This window comes from Monodelphis domestica, chromosome 1 (genome assembly GCF_027887165.1).
Source record: "Monodelphis domestica isolate mMonDom1 chromosome 1, mMonDom1.pri, whole genome shotgun sequence".
Taxonomy (NCBI): domain Eukaryota; kingdom Metazoa; phylum Chordata; class Mammalia; order Didelphimorphia; family Didelphidae; genus Monodelphis; species Monodelphis domestica.
The window spans coordinates 385,258,526-385,277,879 of NC_077227.1; the positions used below are offsets into that span (position 1 = coordinate 385,258,526).

The 19,354-nt window shown below is 35.3% G+C and overlaps 1 protein-coding gene across 9 annotated transcripts in view; it reads right to left on the reverse strand.

Moving 5' to 3' along the window:
- FBXO38 (F-box protein 38) overlaps nt 1-19,354 on the reverse strand; it is a 99,439-nt gene that overhangs the window by 53,194 nt on the left and 26,891 nt on the right. For 8 of the 9 annotated variants that reach the window (XM_056811616.1, XM_056811613.1, XM_007474053.3 and 5 more), the window contains 3 exons: nt 15,014-15,147; nt 4,291-4,454; nt 1,837-2,002 (listed from right to left, as the gene is read on the reverse strand). In XM_056811616.1, coding sequence (XP_056667594.1) covers nt 1,837-2,002; nt 4,291-4,454; nt 15,014-15,147 — 464 coding nt within the window. Of the gene's footprint in view, nt 1-1,836; nt 2,003-4,290; nt 4,455-9,650; nt 9,766-15,013; nt 15,148-19,354 lie in introns of those variants that run through there. The other variant, XM_056811614.1, reaches the window with a different exon arrangement.

Below are 19,354 nucleotides of genomic sequence, written 5' to 3' on the forward strand. Positions count from 1 at the left end.
CCATTCTGGAAGGCAATTTGGAATTATGCCCAAAGAGCTATAAAGCTATGCATACACTTTGATTCTGTAATACCACTTCTGGGTGTCTTTGCCCCAAATGGATAATGAAATAGGGGAAAGGCCCTACTTGCACAAAAATATTTACTGCAGCTCCCTTTTTTTTTTGGTGGCAAAGAATTAGAAATAGAAGGGATGCCCATCAACTGGGGAACGTCTGAACAAATTGTGATACATGTTAATAATGGAATATTACTATGATATAAGAAATGATAATCAAGGTGATTGCAGAAAAAGCTGGAAAGATCTGTGAGAACTGATGCAGAGTGAAATATGCAGAATTGGGAGAACATTGTACACAATAACAGCAATACTGGATGATAATTATCTGTGAAAACTTGGCTACTCTCAGCAGTACAATGATCTGGGACAATCCTGAAAGACTTATACAAAATGCTATCCACTTCCAGAGAAAGAACTGTTGGAGTTGTCTTTCACACGAGTGTTTTGTTTTATTTTGGGGTTTGGGTTATATACAACTTCACTCTTACAACAATGACCATTATAGAAGTGTTATGCATGATAAGAAAAAAAAATGAAAAAAGAAAAGTTAAGAAAACTAATAAAGAAATTTGTTATTGCATGTAATTGGTAATAAACAAATGAATGAATGAATAAACTACCAACATGAAAGGCCCAACCAAGAACCAGTTGGCTTTTCTTATATATAAGCATTAAAAACTTTCTGAATTTTGTAGGCCGTAACCTTTTGAATACAACTATTTCCAGTCCAGTTACTAGTTATTAGTGTTCTCTATACCAGAATATTAATTCCACTTCAAAGGCCCACAATTTTATCAGTGAGATTAACACAGATCACAACTCTTCTCCTACACTGTATTATATGGTCTTCAAGAATTGCTACAGACAAAACCATTCATAACCTTAAGTCCAACTTTCTGGTGATGTCAGTTCTCTACACTTAGGCAGATCTTAAATGACCTATTTCTTGGACTATACTTAAAGACTTTTTAGTTTGGTAGAATCTGCCAGAGCTTGCCTCTGGCTGGCTCCACTTTTGAGAAATTGGGCTCAGTTCCTTATCTTGAAACAATAGAGGAGAACTTTAGGGGAATAGAATACTACTAGTTCACATTTATATGATATTTAGAATTTAAAAAGAGATCTCTTCACAGTAGAGTTGTAAAGGCTACATGCATGTCTGTAACTATAGTTATTGGGCAAAACTGAGGGAAAAAATGATACTGGCCACTATGAAAAACAAGGATAAAATAAGCTTTTATTGAGTCTTGAGAAGTTGTTTGAAAGCTCCAATGACAATGCCAAGGTTTCTAATTTCATTTTTACCCATAAAATTGTCATGTTTAAAGTAAAATCTGGAGTGAGAGTCTCAAAGTAATTCATGGAAGCTTCTCCCAAAAATGACATACCCTAAAGAGAACATTTCATTAATTTTAATTACAGCTGTCCTTAGGTTCTCAAGAAAACAAAGACAGTACACACATAACACTAAAGTGCACAGATAACACTAAGGTACTCAAATAACTTCGGAAGCACACATTTATAGGGGAAAAAAAGACTTGACTATAAAGCTGAGAAGTGAGAATGAAAAGTGTTACTATTTGAGGTTGAAAAGGTACCAAAGGAAGGAGTATACTTAGAAAGCTAGCCAATAAAAAAAAAACCTAAATTTCTACCCAAGTTCCTTAAGAAGTTTTGAAATCTTTAGGAGCCAGCAGGTACTTCCTTCTTATGGAATGCTCATTTTTTGGTACTGGCAAAGGAGGATTCCAAGTGACAGCAGAAGTAACCACTCACCCACTAGATGCAAGATTTGGATTTTGGCTCCTATGGGAATTTTCAGTTTGTTTTCAGGAGGGATGGGAAAAGCTCCATTACGATTACGAAACTTCCCCAAAATATGAACTTGAGGCATGTAAGTCCAGATGGCTTCCACCAACTCCAAATGTGATGTCTCCACACCCTATATTATAGCACAGATAATTAGGAGAGGAACTTGGGGTTAGCATCTGAAGGTACACATTCTCTCTTCATGGTAAAACATTAAAGCAAGTGAATTCAGAGCATTTTCCTACCTCCTTCCTTGAAATCTGTGGCTGAAATATAACTCTGATTTTTATAGTACTTTGAATTACAAAATACTTTAAGTTCCAGTCAAGATTATGCCACTAGGTGGATAAATGAAATGAGAAACCTCCCTAATCTCAGTTATCTGAAATTTTTTAAAAGAAAAGTCAACTTATCTGCGGTCAAAAAAATTAGTAAGCATCAGAGCCAGGTCTTTTGAGTTGTAAAGATTAAAATTTAGGGGAGATGAAACTAATTTCTGCCTCAGATGCCTCAGTCTCCCCATCTCCCCTAAATTTTAATCTTTACAGTGTCCAAGACAAACACTAAAATATAGGGCTTAATGAGATCCACATTCCCTAATCTAAATTCATCAGAGAACATTTCTGATCTTGAAATATGAAAGATTACATATGCATGGGCCAAGGAGGACAAATGTATAAACGCTTCCAGAAGTAAGATGGCTTGCCAATATGTATCAGAAGGGAACCTGCAGTCTACCTGACTCTGAGAATAGCTTTCCCTTCATTATGCTATGATGCTTTCCTGTAATACTATGAAGAGTAGCAAAAGTTTTGACCACTTATAAAGCTAGTCACCCCTCAATGAGTCAGGAAGACTTGGATTCAACTTCTGATACATATTATTAGCAAGTTATCTTACTTCTCAGAGGCTGCTCAGTCAACTAAGACTCTTACATTTCAAAACGCTGCTTATCTGCTTTTGCAGAAAGCCTGCTATACATTACTAAGTATTTTTGATAAATATATGTAAGAACCAGAGGAAGGCCTCTATTACATCATTTGGAGACTTTAAAGAGGATCTGAAAAAAGAATCACATGGGAGAAAGGGGCAAGGTAGGACTGTAGACTGGACCAATGGAGAGTATACCATCACTGACTAGATCATGGAAGTAAACTACAAATGTATAGGGACTATTTCATATCTGAATATTCATTATACAAGTCCTCTTCAGTTATAGGCTGAACTCTGGTTTGGTTTGGACTGGGCTTGAAGATCTTCTAGGGAGGAAATTCCTACCAAAGAAGATTAAGTAGCTATTAAGTGTTGGTTGACTAGGCCTCTGAGAAGTAATATATATCTGAAAGAAACTTTAATATAGGTCTTCTTGTCTCTGAGGATAGCTTTCTATTAATTATGCCAAGATACTTCCCTATGATATTTAATGCAAAAATGTTTATTAATGAACTTACTACTTATAAAACTAGTCACCACTCAATATTTCTCCATTTTGTGCTTGTGAGTATCCCTGACCATGCATGAACATCTCTGCTGTGGAATATCAAAAGATTAAGAGAAGCCCATGGGAAAATAGACAAAGCCCTTTAATATTTTCACAAAAATAACCCTCTTTATGCTCTTACTTTGAAAAATAATGTGTAAAAATATGAAAAAATATGTGAAAATTGGAGGCAGCTAGGTGGCATTGAGAGTCAAGCCCAAAGATGGAAAGTCATATCTGACTTTCCTAACTGTGCAAGTTACTTAACTCTCATTGCTTAGCCCTTACCACTCTTCTGCCTTAGAACCAATACACAGTATCGATTCTAAGATGGAAAGTAAGGGTTAAAAAAATGTGAAAATTGAAAAATGTGAAGTGAAAGATGTCATATTGTGTGGCCATATCTAAAAATTAAACACCTACATCCTCACTTGACTTTGTTGATTCTAACAATTGGTGTATAGTTGAAATTATGAACATAAATTTTTTAATATGAAAAAATCTTAATAATTCCATTTTCCAAGATAATATTTAAATCCACATTCAAACTCCATTATTTACTATGATATATTCCCCATTTTAAGTGGATCTGCCTATTATTTAAATGGCCTTTTTCCTGATGCCTATTATTGAACCTAATTTCATGCTCTAAGACTGACTTTGGGAGATAGTGGAGGATAAATGTGCCTGACTTTCTATGATACATCAGGTCACAGAGTCAGATACAATCCAATGACTGAATAACAAAATCTCATATTTATATTTCTATAGAGAAAAATATGACTAAGTCTAAGGGCAGCTATATCTACTATTTTATGAGATTCTCCCAACAACATTGTAGGGTAGTAAGTAGTGTAGGTATTATCCCCACATATAACAAAGCTTGTTAGTCCTATTTATTTCAAAGATACTCATAAATATATTAGGTATGATAGACTCACCAGCAAGTTTGGGCAAGCCTGCAAGGCTTCTAACACACCGGGAATACTAAAGGCCTCATGCCCACGGACCCGTCGCCTCTCAAGGTATCTTGGGTGAAGCCCATAGAGCTGTTCAATGTCTGGCATCTTTTTTAGTAGTGTTAGAAAACTGGAATCAGTGAAACCTAAGAAGCATATGAGAAGTTAGAAACAAGCCATTAATGTTGTTATCTCCTAATATTTACTTCTTGACTAAATGGAAGATAAGAAGATTATATGGAAAAAAGAAATATATATAAAAATAGGTATATCCATCCACCTCTATGTAGGTCTCTAATACATTCAGACCATTTTATGTCCATATCCTTTATCCTAAAATAGATTCTATTTTCTGATATGTATTATTCTCACTGAAGTCATTTTTTGTCTTCTCATTGGGATATTTTCTAAAATTAATGGAAACTACCTTTCACCAGGAAAAGCCTACTCTAAGCAAGTCCCCTTCCCAATCTGACCTCCATTTCTAACTCTAAAATAAGGCATTTGAATCAAACAATATCTTAGGTCCTGCCCCAGTCTGAATACTTGAAGTTTCTGTAGGATATCTAATACTATATTCATATTTAAGGGAACTTAATGAAGTGGAAATTCTTTAAAGGAGCTTAACTTTAGGGTTGGAGGGTAATTTAAGAAATCATATGGGAAGCCAGGTGGTTCAGTGGATAGAGAACTGTGGAGTCGGGAGGACCTGGGTTCAAATCAGACCTCAGACACTTCCTAGCTATTTCACTGGGCAAGTCACTTAATACCAGTTGTGTAGTCCTTGCTGTTCTTTTGTCGTAAAATTGATAGTAAAATGAAAAGGGTTTAAAAAAAAATCATGAAGTCCAGATTTTATAGATGAGAATAAGGCCAAGTGAAATTAAGACTCATGTAAAATCATATGGTTAGCCGGAAGAAGAGTTAAATTTAAACCAGGGTTCTCTGGCTTCAAATCCAGTGTTCTTCCCATGCCCTACCACTCTGCATTTTAACTATAATCAAAAGAATTAACTGTTCAAAGTGATTAGAAATAGAAGGCATAGATCCCATCTTTGTGGAATATAGTAATTTTCACACAGCAGGAACTGAATGTTTGTTGAATGAACATAAGTGAATAAAAGTCAAATAACATTAAAAAAGAATGTATATCCATTTCTTCTTCCAGTCATCATAAAGTTAATTACCAGGTAGTATTTTTTTTTTGGCTCGAGTACCTTGTAAAACTGCCTAAATAGCAGATCTTGATCTGCCCTTGGGGAGGAAGTACCTAATGACATCAGTAAAATCACTGCTTAGAAGCTAAAGCAATACATGGATAAACACATTGAAGGGACACATACAAACACATACTGAAAAATATTTTAGAGATAAATTTCATTTATCTTTATAGTGGTATAATGATTATTATTATCATTCCTTTAATTACATTCATATGCTTACTACATTAGGTTTTTGTGAGAAAAGTACGCTGGAATCTAAAATTGTGACTTAATATATTGCTTAAGAGTTTTCAAATCAGATTCATATCAATTTTCTTATCGGACCCTCACAACAATCCTGTGTCATTGGCAGGGTGGGGATTATCATCTATATAATGAAGCAAGTGAACTCTAGAGAAGAGATGTAATTTACACAATATTATGTGATTAATTAAAGGCATGGCAGGGACATTCTGAACTGTAAGCGACTTCTCTTCTTATACTATGCTACCTTTGAAGTATTACATTCTAAAGTGAGTTTAAAGGAAGTGAAAGATATGAAGTGAATAATGAGAAGGACCAACCTTGGAGAATTTCTCTAACTACCCAAGCTCTTCTTGAGCATTCTACCACCTTTCTTAACTCTCTATTCTAAGTCATTAAAAAAAAAATGAGCCCTTATTTTCTGTCTTAGAATCAATATTAAATACCAATTCTAAAGCGGAAGATTGGTAAGGGACAGGCAATTGGGATTAAGTGACTTGCTCAGGGTCGCACAGCTGGAAAAGATCTGAGGCCAAATTTGAACCCAGGACCTCCAGGCTCCAAACCTGGCTGAGCTACTCAGCTGCCCCGTTAAGTCATTCTCTACTCTTTAGTGTTTCACTTTAGACAATTTGTTTTGATAATAGTAAGAGACAATTCATATTTATACAGACATTGAAAGTTCACAAAGTGCTTTCCTCAAAGCAACTTTTGCGAAGCAAAAAGTCCAAATATTACTTTCTCTATTTGGCAGATGAAGTAACTAATGTTCAGAGGGCCATATAGCTGACTGGAATGGGAAATGAAAATCAATTTCTACTGACTCTCAGACCAGTAATGACTTCCACAAAATAGGTGAATTAAATGGATAGGAAGATATTATCTACTCCAAGTTAGTGATAAGTCTGGTGAGAGGCTTTTTATCTGGCAAGAAGCCAGTTATTTATGAGCTTAGTACTATCAAAAGGTTTCTTTCTAGGTTCCCTCAACAAATACAAGAAAGGCAATGACAAAGCTAGTCTAGTTCTATGGCAAAGGTTTTTAGGATGACCCTGAGTCTTTATCGAAAGCTGTAGCTTTCACCAAGATTGGCAAAAAGCCATCTGCTTACTCACCAAGTGAAAAATTAGCTTCCATGAATTTAAAATAAGTTAATAGATGACTAAATCTTAGAGTACCATGATCTATGTCCAAGGAAAAGAAAACTGAGACCAAATAATCTTGTTAGTGTAAATAGGCCTGGTAATACATTTAAAGAAAGGTTAGACCTGGATTCTGATTCTACTTCTGACACTAACTCAGGCATTGTGATATGGTGGAGAAAAAAATGAGATACTGGATTTTAAGCAAGAGACCTATGGATCAAATTTGGGATTTGCCAGAACTATTACCTACATGGCCTTGAACTAGTCTTTTTCCCTCTCTGAATCTGTTTCCTCATTTAATAAATGGAGAAATTGGACTAGATGATATCTACAGCTTCCTCCAATTCCAAATCCACTATCATCAGTATTTCATAGCTGCCAGACCAATCCCACATTTGCTTAGGTCAGATCAAGCCTAGCATGGCCTGAGAATTTCCTTAGATAATAGTCAACAAGGATCTATTAAAGGCTCCTACTATGTGAAAGGCATTGCTTTTTTGTTTGTTTGTTTGTTTTTCAGTTTTCTTGGGAGAGAAATGAATAGGTAAGGTGGGTCAGGATCTGTGATTCCAGCATTGTGAGGAACTCTGGCATAGAAATTATCTCTACCATGACAGTTATAGAAGTTATCTAGAACACTCAGAGGGTAATGACTTGGTCATGGTCTCATGGACAATGTTTCAAAAGCCAGGTCTTCCTGAATCCAAGTCTAGTATTCTACTAACACCATATTTCCTCTTACAGATAGTGGGCATGCAAAGTCAAAAATGAAACAGTTCTTTCCCTCAAATGGTTTACAATTCTGCTGAGGGAGATGGTTGTGTACAACACTTGTGGCGATAAGTAAAGTCAGTTCTACCATAAAGCATATTTCAAAAAATGGGAATCTGTACCAATATGACTAATATATTAATGAACACTTTGAGAAGTACTCAAATTTAAGTTTGCTTCTATGCAATTTGTTCCATGAGAAACTCTGGGAATGCAAAAAACTGTACTCATGCCAACCCTTCTGACAGCCACAAATTTCAGATGTCTATCAAGTTGAAGTGCCATGTTTATTAAAAGTCTGAATAAGTGAAAATTTCAGAGGGCCTAATGAAGAAACTTTTCCCCAAGCACTTAAAATCGATGTGGAATAAAATTTATAGTGAGTGAATAAAGAAGAGTTGGAGAAGTACACAAGTGAGGCAAATAATAGCAACTTACTTTTATGAATAAAGTTGATAAAGCAGAAAAGGTCACCCTGAACTTGTACTCATTAATACAGTCTGTATTTGATGATTTCTAAGATACATTCCAATTGTTTTACATTAAGAAAGGATTTCTGTGAAATACTGTTTCACTGTATACAAAACATTTCACATCACAACAAATCTATAGGACAGTTTAATGATCTTATTTTCCTCATTTTGTAGATGAAAAGCTGAAAATAGAGAGAAAAGTCACCTATACTATATTGCCTCCATAGTAATGAGGAACCAGAAAAAAAAAAAGACTTATAGTTTGTTCAAGTAAAGAGCACAAAAAATTTTCTAATATTTGAAGCTAAAAAGTTAATGTTGAGGAACTAGAAAAACAACAGGTTATAGAAATCTAAACATGAAGAAATTTGTAGACATATGTAGATATGCACACATACACACACATGCAGGCACATAAGCTACAAACATGTATGTTAACAGAAGGCAGTGCAAATGTGATGATAAAAAAATAAAACATGTTAAAACTGAGAGCGTGATTTTCATTTTTGTTTTAGCTCCATCTAACATGACATGTGGCCAAAGTCTATCTTTCTGAACCTTGATTTTCTCACTTGTTCAATGTGTCTCATTTTAATCCCTTCTCTTTTAGCCCTGCAAGGTTATTGTAAGAATTCAATGGAAAAATGTGAAAATCCTTTTAAAACTATAAAGTATGATACAAATTAAAGGTATCTGTAATATGGGTTAAGTAATGACAACCTATAGGTATAGGGAGATCATCATGAGAAAGGTAGAGGTAGTATATTATCATTGACCCTAATTGGAAAAAAAAATTCTGATATAGCAGCATCAAAAGTAAGGGAGGGAAACTGGAGGAAAGTGGAGGGAATGAGCATTTATACAGTACCCACTGCATGCCAGGCACTGCTAAGTGTTTCATAAATATTATCTCATTTGATTCTCACAACAATTCTGGTAAATGGGTGCTGTTATTATCCTCATTTTAGAGATAAAGAAATGAATGAAGCGAATGGAGGTTAAGCAGTTTGCCAAGGGTCACATAGAAAATAAATATCTGAAGCAGGATCTGAAATCAGGTCTTCTTCCTGACTACAGGTCCAGTGCTTTTTATCTTCTGTGCTACTCAATTACCTCAAAAATAAGGATTAATATCAAGGCTGAGATTAGAGTCTAGGCATTTGGATCTGAAGATCACAGCTGGAATATAAGATAATTTTAGTAATCAAAGATAAAATCTTCCTTTGTTTCTTATAATTTGTAAAATTTGGAGTAACTTCCTTTCTCTGGACTCAGTTTTCTTTGTACCCTCCCATATATATATTTTTTACATATCATCTTAAAAAACTTAATACCACAATCTCTGCCTACAAATAATACTTCTATCTACTATGATAATAAAAACAATTTTTAAGAGTTACAGATATCATTTTTCCATATAGGAATACAATCAATTTCACCTTATTGAAGCCCTTAAAAATCCCCCCACCCCCTTGCTTGCTGTTTACCTTTTTATGGTTCTCTTGAATTTTTTATTTGGACATCAAATTTTCCTTTTAGTTCTGGTATTTTCTTTAGGAATGCTTGGAAATCTTCTATTTTGTTAAATGCCCATACTTTCCCCTGAAAGTATATAGTCAGTTTTAATGGGTAGATCATTCTTGGTTCTAGACCCAATTCTCTTGCCTTCCTGAATATCATATTCCAAAGCTTGAGGTCCTTTAGTGTGAAGGCTGATAGATCCTGTGTAATCCTGACTGGGGCTCCTTGATATATGAAATTGTCTTTTTCTGGCTGCTTGAAATATTTTCTCCTTGACCTGGAAGCACTTGAATTTGGCTATAACATTCCTAGGGGTTGTCTTTTAGGGATTTATATATGGATTCTTTCAGCATCTATTTTTGCTTTCTTGTTCAAGAATATCAAGGCAGTTTTCTTGGATAATTTCTTGTAATATGAAGTCAAGGCTTTTATTTTGTTCCAGGCTTTCAGACCAATAATTCTCAAATTGTCTCTCCTCGATCTGTTTTCCAGGTCAGCTGTCTTTTCAAGGAGATATTTCATGTTTCCTTCTATTTTTTTTCATTCATTTGATTTTGCTTTATTAATTCTTTTTTCTTTTCTTCTTTTTTTAAATTACCTTCCATCTTGGAATCAATACTGTGTATTGGTTCCAAGGCAGAAGAGTGGTGAGGACTAGGCAATGGGGGTGAAGTAACTTGCCCAGGGTCACACAGCTGGGAAGTGTCTAAGGCCAGATTTGAATCTAGGACCTCCCGTCTCTAGGCCTGGCTCTCAATCCACTGAGCAACCCAGCTGCCCCTGCTTTATTAATTCTTGCTACCTTGTGAGATCATTAGCTTCTATATGCCCAATTCTAGCATTTAAAGACTAATTTTCAGCTATGATCTTTTGATTTTCCATTTTGGTTTGGTCTATCCAATTTTTCATGGCTTCCAAAAGATCAATTCTGGTCTCCAGTTTGCTTATTACTTCATTTGATTTCTGTGTCTCTTTTTCCACTTGGGCAATTTTGTCTTTTAAGCTATTATTTTCCTTTTGTATTATTGTCATTCCTTTTCCCATTTTTCTTCTAGCTTTCTTACTTGATTCTGTCAGGAAGATAGACTAGACTCCTACTCCCTTATACTTGATTGGATTTTAGTGATAGGTTTAAGATGACCAATATTGTGATTCTAAAGTGATTAGTAGTATAAATTCCATTATAATCTTAATACAATCAGGAAAATATATGATTTTTATAAGGATTCTAACTTAAGCATAAAACCTGTTTCTAAGGGGTTTTCCATCTCCTCCCTCAGTCTGTACTTTCTTTTATCATAAGGTGCTGGCCATCTGAGTCTCATGTCCCGATATGGTGCAAACAACGTGCACCCTTCCCTGTTTGGAAATAACCATCCCCTCCCCCCCCCCCCAGATCAGACGAGTCTCGGGTAATAGTCATCATTATCTGCCTAAAAAAGGGTATTATCTTGTGATTTAACCTTGAGACTAATATGTGCTTTCCTAAATGAACTAACCAAATTGTTTTGTAACTGGGTAACTGTTTCTGAATAAGGTTTATATGATATTATGTCTTGTGATAAAAGTCATTAACCTTTTATGGAAATATCCATTTTGTTACTGTCCTGGTATATAAACCAGGTCTCTGCCGCCAGACGTGGTCTCTTGCTGGGGTCCAACAATATAATACATGCAAGAGAATGCTTTTATTGGAGGACTTGGCCCTATTCCAATAAACTCTAATTTTCTACCTTGACTTGGAGAAATATGGCTTTTTTATTTTATTTTCCTAAATTGTTTATATTGAGTGGGTGGGTTTCTATTATGCAACCATTCTTGAACTCCTTTCTGAGTTCCTCCAGAGCTTGTGACCAATTTCTATTTTTTTTTTTAATTTTGTATGTGTTTTCTTGTTTATCACTCTGCTGTTGCTTCAGTACTTTGCTCTTTTTCTCCATAGAAATTATCCAGGGTCAAATTGTTTTTTGTTGCTGCTTATTTCTTTTGCCACTAGTGGACTGGGGTTCCCGCATGTTGGTGGTCATTGTCAGAAGTCTGAATTACGGCAGGTAAATCTGTGATGTTCTTTATATAGTGCATGAGTTAAAGTGTTTTGCTCTAAGGATATCTTTCCATCCCCTGTTGCCTTGGCTAAGGCCAGCCTCACTTCTGCACAAGCTCTGTGCTCTGCTGCCCTGGCTCAGCACTCTTCAGGCTTGGGTATCAAGTCTCACCGCCAAGGCCTTGAACTGCCCTAGGTAAGTCTTTGGTACTCTCAGTCAACCCCTGAGAATTTAGAGATTGACCCTGGCCTTAGATCTGACCTTGGCATGGTAAGTGGTGTGGGAGAGAGGTGATCATCTTGAGCTTTAATAAGTGTATTTTTTACCTCTTGTAGCTTGGGAATCCCCAAACACTGCCTACCTTTAAGGCTGTATCCAGTGGGAGAGTCCCTTTACTCATCTGATTTTGATTTCAGTCCTTTTGGGACATTTTGTAATGACCAGTTGGAAGGAGATTCAGAAGGCTCCTGCTACTAGCTCTGCCCCTGGACTCCGTTTTCTTATCAGTAAAATGAGGGGGATGGATGACTTCCAAAGTCCATTCCTGATCTGAATCCTAGATCATGATTCCATGACAACTGCTACTTCAAAATGGAGAATGACTCAAAGGGTGAAATGTCTAAGAGAATTTATAAGTCAAGGAATAAATTCTATGCACATTTTCTAAAGAATTACTGCATAAAGTGATACTTGATTATATGTTTCCATTAGTGAGTCCACTATCTCCCCAATATATTTCATTTACTATCATGCCCGATTTTAGTGTTTATGCTCTTGCATGGGTTACATGTTATTTTATTTGAAATTGCTCCTTCTACAGTCTTTCTAAGTTTCCTTCTTTTAGTCCTGTCCAATTTAATATATCCTGAAAGCCATAAGCTTCTACAGGATTACAACTAGCACACCAATGTTTTATCCTACTCTGGGGATAGAAATTAAGGGATTTCTCTCAGGATGCTCTGTTAAGATTTTAGAAACACACAGGATTATGAACTTAGTGATCATGTTGTCCACAACCCTGACTTTAAAGATGAGGAATCTGGATCAGATGCAGAGAGATTAGGAGACATAACTAGGGTGAAATAAATATTAAGAAGGAAAGACAAGATTTATAATCAAATACCAGTGGTACCTGGACACATGAGTTAAATTCATTCCATGGCCAAGCTTGTAAATCAATTTGCTCATCTGTCAGATCAATTCCCATTTAAATGAATGGAAATGCAATTAATCTGTTTCAGCTCAAAAAAATCTTTCCATGGAAGTTTGTTCCTTCCTCCCTTTCAGAACGTTTCAATAATGTGTGAAACAAGTGTTGTTACACAACTCCCCGTGACTTCATCCACATTGGGCTCCTCCCCACTAATTTCCTATAAAATCTCCATATGCTGCTGCTGTAACTCCTTCAATTTCTCCATCATCAGTTCCTCACTGTGCTTCTCAATAAGATCATCAGTGTTAAGTAAATGCAATTCAATACTGATGCTCACATGGCCAGATAAATATTGAACTAAATGAGACAGCCTCGTATAACTTGTGAAATTGAACATTTGGCAGGCTACCTTGTGGAGGGCAGCAAAAGCTCCTAATTCAAATATCTGCTTGTGACTTAAAGCAAAAATCCTGATCGTGACTGCTTGTGCCTTGAATTGTTTGTGACTTAAGGTGCTCATGTACCACTATATATTGGTTCCAAATCTAATGCTGGCTTCCCATTAAAATTAAGAAAGGGAAAAATCTTATTATCTTCCACATGAGCTATCACTCCTATTCACTTCATAGGTCTTATCATCTTTAGATGTAGCCAGTTCCTTTGTTACCATGGCCAATTTTCTCTGTATGGATGCTCTCTGGATTATCTATCACCTTTTTAAAATATGGCACTCAGGTCTAAATACAATATTACAGATACAATTTGCCAGAATAGAGCACAACAGACAAGACCCATCACCTCCCTAGTCTAGAACAGTATGCCCTTCTTCACATAGCTTCAAAATATTATTAGTTTCATTGTCTGCTATAGCACATTGTTGACTCACATTGAGTTTAGTCCATTAAAACATTCAGATTTTTCTAAAACTGTTTAGTCACACACCTGATAACTTAAATTTATCTCTAATAAAATTTGTTAAATTCTTATTTGACCTTGGGCAAGTCATTTCCCTTACTCTTGACCTGTGTTTCCCCCATAGCTAGATAGTATATCATTATTATGAATATTAGTAGAAAAGTAGGAAAGAACTCTGTAAATGACCCTTAAAGGGATCTAGCAATGTGGGAAATCAGCTGTTATTTCAGAATGACAAATCTGGCTGGCATAAAAGGATAAAAGGATGTATATAGAAAGTAAAGTTTGTATAACTGCATGAGTGAAATTGTTTCTCAGTCATTTTTTTAGCTGTTTGATCCTTTGTAATCCCGTTTGAGGTATTCTTCACAGAGTCTTACTGACTCCGGGTTTGGCATTCTATCCACCATGCCATATACCTTCTATAAGTAAATTAAGAGTACTAAAAAGATCTGATGAGATAAACATTACTACTGAGAGGAAGTGGAAAGTCTTTACTGAGGAAGGAATATTTTATAAGGACTTAAAAAGGTCTGACAGGATTCTAAAAAGCGTCAGATTTTTAAAATGAATGAGTAAGAAAATACATTCAGAGCAACACTAAAATGGGAAAGGACAGGATAAAAGAGAAGAATAGGGAATTTCTGACAATAACAGTAATAATGCAAAGAACAATAATAACTCCTTTTTTATATAGTATTTTATAATTTGCTAAATGCTTATCCTTATAATAATCATATAATTTATTTAACAGAGGAGAAAAGAGAGGCTTAGAGATGTGAAGTATAACAATCCTGACAAGTGGTCATTCAAGACTTTGTCTAAAGATCTCTAGTGAAGATGAACTCATAACATTCCAAAGGAATTCTATTCATTTTGGGGGCAGGTAACTGTCAGGAAGCTTTTTCTAACATCAAGCCTAACTCTGACTTTACAATTTTCATTCACTGCTGCGAATTCTTAGTTTATCTATAAAGTTATCTACTTTTGGGACAGTGAGATGTAGCTGCTGACTTGGGAGTAAAATTTAAACTATAAGACTTGATTTATTTCAAACATCTCATCATACTATTGATTTAATTATATAGTAAGTCAAATCATGCCCCAGTATAGTTCTCCTACCAAAACAGTAAAGTTTTTCTAACCAATATATTATTCTGCATCCCAACACATAAAAGAGATTCAACCATATTTTAGTTAATTTTAGTTAACTCACCAGTTGGCATATATTCCCACCAGCGGCCCGCACAGAGATCTACAATCTTCACCACTCTCAGATACAGAGTCACTGCCTCCTTCAGCTTCCGGGAGAGACATTCCATACACATGATATCCTGCAGGGGGAGGTACCTTTGTGAGAGAAAGAAACTCACATTTATCAAGTGAATAAGTATTTCCCCATCATTAATGGGTTATATTTTTATTTTATCCCTTCTTCCCTACTTTAATTTAAAAAATCCAAAAATGCACAGTCCCAGTACTAAATAGATGCCTCATGCTTGTCACATTCTGGATTTGGATTTATAAGCCTAATACAAAGGTTTTGCACATTTCTTCCAAGTTACTATGTATATAATTTGAAGGGCTGCCACCTAGTGATTAGTGAACCCTAGATTATTGCTTTGTAGTCAAAAGTTAGATCTCCCCAAAAATGTGGTTTTAAATTATAGCACATACTTTATTTTCCTATCATAACATAACTTTGTAAAAGAACAAAAAACTTTAATCTTTAATTAGTTTTTGATAGTTTTATTAGAATTTAGATTGAGGTTTAAATTAAAACTTTAGAAACAGATTTATAACTTCCAATCAGAAACTATTTAATCTTTTTCTTGCCTGTGTTCTCAGTCACTATTTCTCTTTAAATATGATTCAATGACATACAAATCTTTCACACTTTAAACTTTATCTCTTCAAAGGGTTTTTGTGATTATAATAGTGGTGGTTTTACATAAAAGCATTTTAATAACAAAATTTGAAACTAATTTTAAAATCAATTTAACAAATATTTAATAAACATTTATTATGTCAAAAGTATTGTGCTAGTTACTAGGGATCCATAGATGGATTATGACAGTTGCCCTATTCTCAAGAAATTTACAATAATTAGTGGGAATGACATACAATTACCCATAAAGCAAGGGTTAATATAATTAAAAAGAAAAGGTTCAAGCAAAGTGCCTTGAGATGAGTGAGAAAGGAAAGAGAGCTTTTACTTAGTCAAGTATGCTTATGTCAAGGAAGATTCTATAAAAGAATGGGCTTTATTGAACTTTGGAGGGGTGTAAGGAAGGAAGGATTCTAAAAGATGTAGGCAGAATGAAGAATCTTAATTTCAGGAATAGGGGAGAACATTTTGGGAAAATGAAAGCAAAAAAATATTTAGAGACAGGATAAATTAAAGGACTAAAGAAGTCCTTTTTAAAAAAAAATTAAAAAAAATTTTTAAATCAAATTTGGGAGAAGTCAAATTGATTTTTGTCTATTATATGGCTAGAAATAATATTCAGCTCCCTGGTATTTCATACTAGACCAGTGCCATAAAAGTAAAGTATCTTTATATTTACTAACAAAAACCAATCTTTTTTTTCCTCTTCAAAGACACAATTTGAAGGAATCAGAATCAAGCCTATCAGCTGAAAAGGAAGATCAAACACATTAAATGCAATTAGCAAAAGTGATCCTGTATATATTTAGTTTCTTCAAGACAAAGCATAGGTTTTAATAAAGTTTAATGAAAGGAAGCCAATAGCTCCCATTTGATAAAAGTATAAGACTTGAGCTCCAAGCATATGTGGGTATGATTTTGATGAAGATTCAGCAAAAGATAAGAGAAATACTAATTGAGTGATTCTCAAAGTAGGAGAGTTAATTTAATGACAGTGATAAAGGGAGAATCTGGAAATGGAAGCAGAAAGCAAAGAGTATCTCAATTCTCCAATCTGGGCCAGTGAGGGAAAATAGAACTGTACTGGAAAGAGTGGGCAAGGGTGGCTGTTTCATCAAGAGGGAGTCAGGTCTCAATAATAGCCAGATGGTGGAAGCAGTGAAAAAGGAAACAATTTAAAATGAAAGCAAGTTTGTTGCCTATGGAGCAAGAATTCCAGATGACATAGTGAAAGTGAAAGGGTTGGGTAGTTTTGGAGTTGAAAGAGTTGGGGCATTAATAGGGGAAAGGGTTGAGGAGAAGAAGAGTAAGGAATCAGATAGTATAGAATAAGGAATAGGATTTGATTGATGGCTTGTGTGATTTTAAATTATTGTGGTAGTGAAGGCATGATTAGTAAGAAGTTTATTAATCATTAAAGGACAATTTTAGAAAAAAATATCATTGTCAATAGTATTTTGATCTCACAATAAAGTTCATTCAGAGCTTTGGGCAATTCAAACAGGAGAGCAAGAACTTGGAGAAAAAGGAATGGTGATATTCTTACCCCAAGAGAAGAGAGGCTGGGAACTTAATGGAATAGTGGTGCCCTCTTCCCTCATTCATCAGTTATGACAGCACTTTATGTATTGCATAGGAAATGCTCATTAAATATTTGATTGACTTTGTTTTCTGAATTATGGGTCTGAAACCTCTGAAGCAGAGCAGAGAAAGCAAGAAGTTCTCATTACCAACTTGAAACACATAGTATAAAACTGAGTTTGTAGCCATTTATTTTGTCATTGTTTGGTTTCCTCTGGTGAGTTTGCTTGCCAACTATGCTCTTTTTTTTTGGCTACTTCACATAGATAAGGGGTTCTGCTACAACCACTGATCATAGAACTTACTAGAAAAAATAAACCTTGGACATTCTGGTGAGCTGGTAACGTAAAGTATTCAAAGGATGGTAACTCGGAGCCACTATTGGCCAATGTGCCTCTTTCCTCCATTCTCTCATAATTGCAGTATTTTTCATCCTGCTGCTGCAGAAGTATATTTTCCATTCTGGATAGCAGCAACAGGTTACTGTTTCTGGAGTCTCACAAGCCTGTCCTTAAATTCCCTGGGGATCAGCATTTCCTAGAAACTACATTTGTGTACTTAACATTACCTTGTCTCCAAGGTACCAGAGTACCTACTGTTGAAAATAGAGCAATACTTGAAAAGTTTAACAAATTAGAAACCAAAAAAAAGTATAAATTAGACATAAAGGACTTTGAAGGAATTACTTCCCCTGAGGAGAAGAGTAGTTAGAGGAGGAAACAGACTAAGTCGATGTATATTTGAAAGTAGTGGGGAAGGAATATGAAAAAGAAAGAATGAAAATACAAAGGTTATATTGAGGTTGATGAAGGCAAGATGGATGTTTTATAGGGAGCAAGAACACTGAAGGGATGAAATCTTCCATATGGTAGAAAAGAGAAACTGAAGGGGAGGAGGATGGTAAGAGAATAAATATTAAGGTAGGTGAAGTACTACTTTTAAGTGCCTATTATGTGTAAGACATTATTCAAGAGATATAAAGATACATGTAGCACTAGTCCTGCTTCAGCAGGACACAAATCATAGTATATTACTTTTAGATGTGAGCTCTAGGCAAATTGGAAGGCAAGAGGGAGAGCTCACAATCAGCTTGTGTATGTGCGCTCATGTCTATATGTGTACATGCACTTGCATGCATTTATGTATTCTGTGTTTGCATGGTGTGTGATTGACTGGGGAGGGAACAACTAGGTCAGCATGGAATAATTAGGCCTTGAAGAAAAAGGGAGGGATTTGAGCAAAAAGAATCTGGATGGGAAGGTGTCATTTCCATCATCCCTTTTATTCATTGGGCATATTAGCGAAAGCATAGAGATTGAGTAAGGTAAGATACAAATGGAAATTAGAAAGTGCAGTCATCCCTTGACATTCACAGGTTTCACATTAGTGGTTTTAATTATTTACAGGCTGGCCATCGATAATTAATTGGGAATTTTTTGAGATTTGCAACATACTGTCAAAAATCACAGATAGCTGTACACAGAGACTGATACACTGTGGTACAATCGAAGGTAATGGACTTCTCCATTAGTGTCAATGCAATGTCCCTGAACAATCTGCAGGGATCTAAAAAATACTATCCACAAGCAGAGGATAAACTGTGGGAGTAAAAACACCGATGAAAAGCAACTGCTTGACTACAGGGGTTGAGGGGATATGACTGAGGAGAGACTCTAAATGAACACTCTAATGCAAATACCAACAACAGGGAAATGGGTTCGAGTCAAGAACACATGTGATAACCAGTGGAATCGTGTGTCGGCTATGGGAGAGGGAAAGGTGGTGGGAGGAGGGGCAGGGAGGAAAAGAAAATGATCTTTGTTTCCAGTGAATAATGTTTGGAAATGACCAAATAAAATAATGTTTAAAATTAAAAAAAAAAAACTTGTGAAACAAAAAAAAATAAAATTAAAAAAAATCACAGATAGCACTCATATGTAAAGAAAACAAATTAGTCCCAAGCATTTTTTCAGATGTTTAAAAGTCAAAGAATGAAATGCTTCCTACTCTCAAATAGCTTATATTCTACCTGTAAGAAATAACATCTAGTTAGTTAAATAAATATTGAATAAGCACAAAGTAATTAGA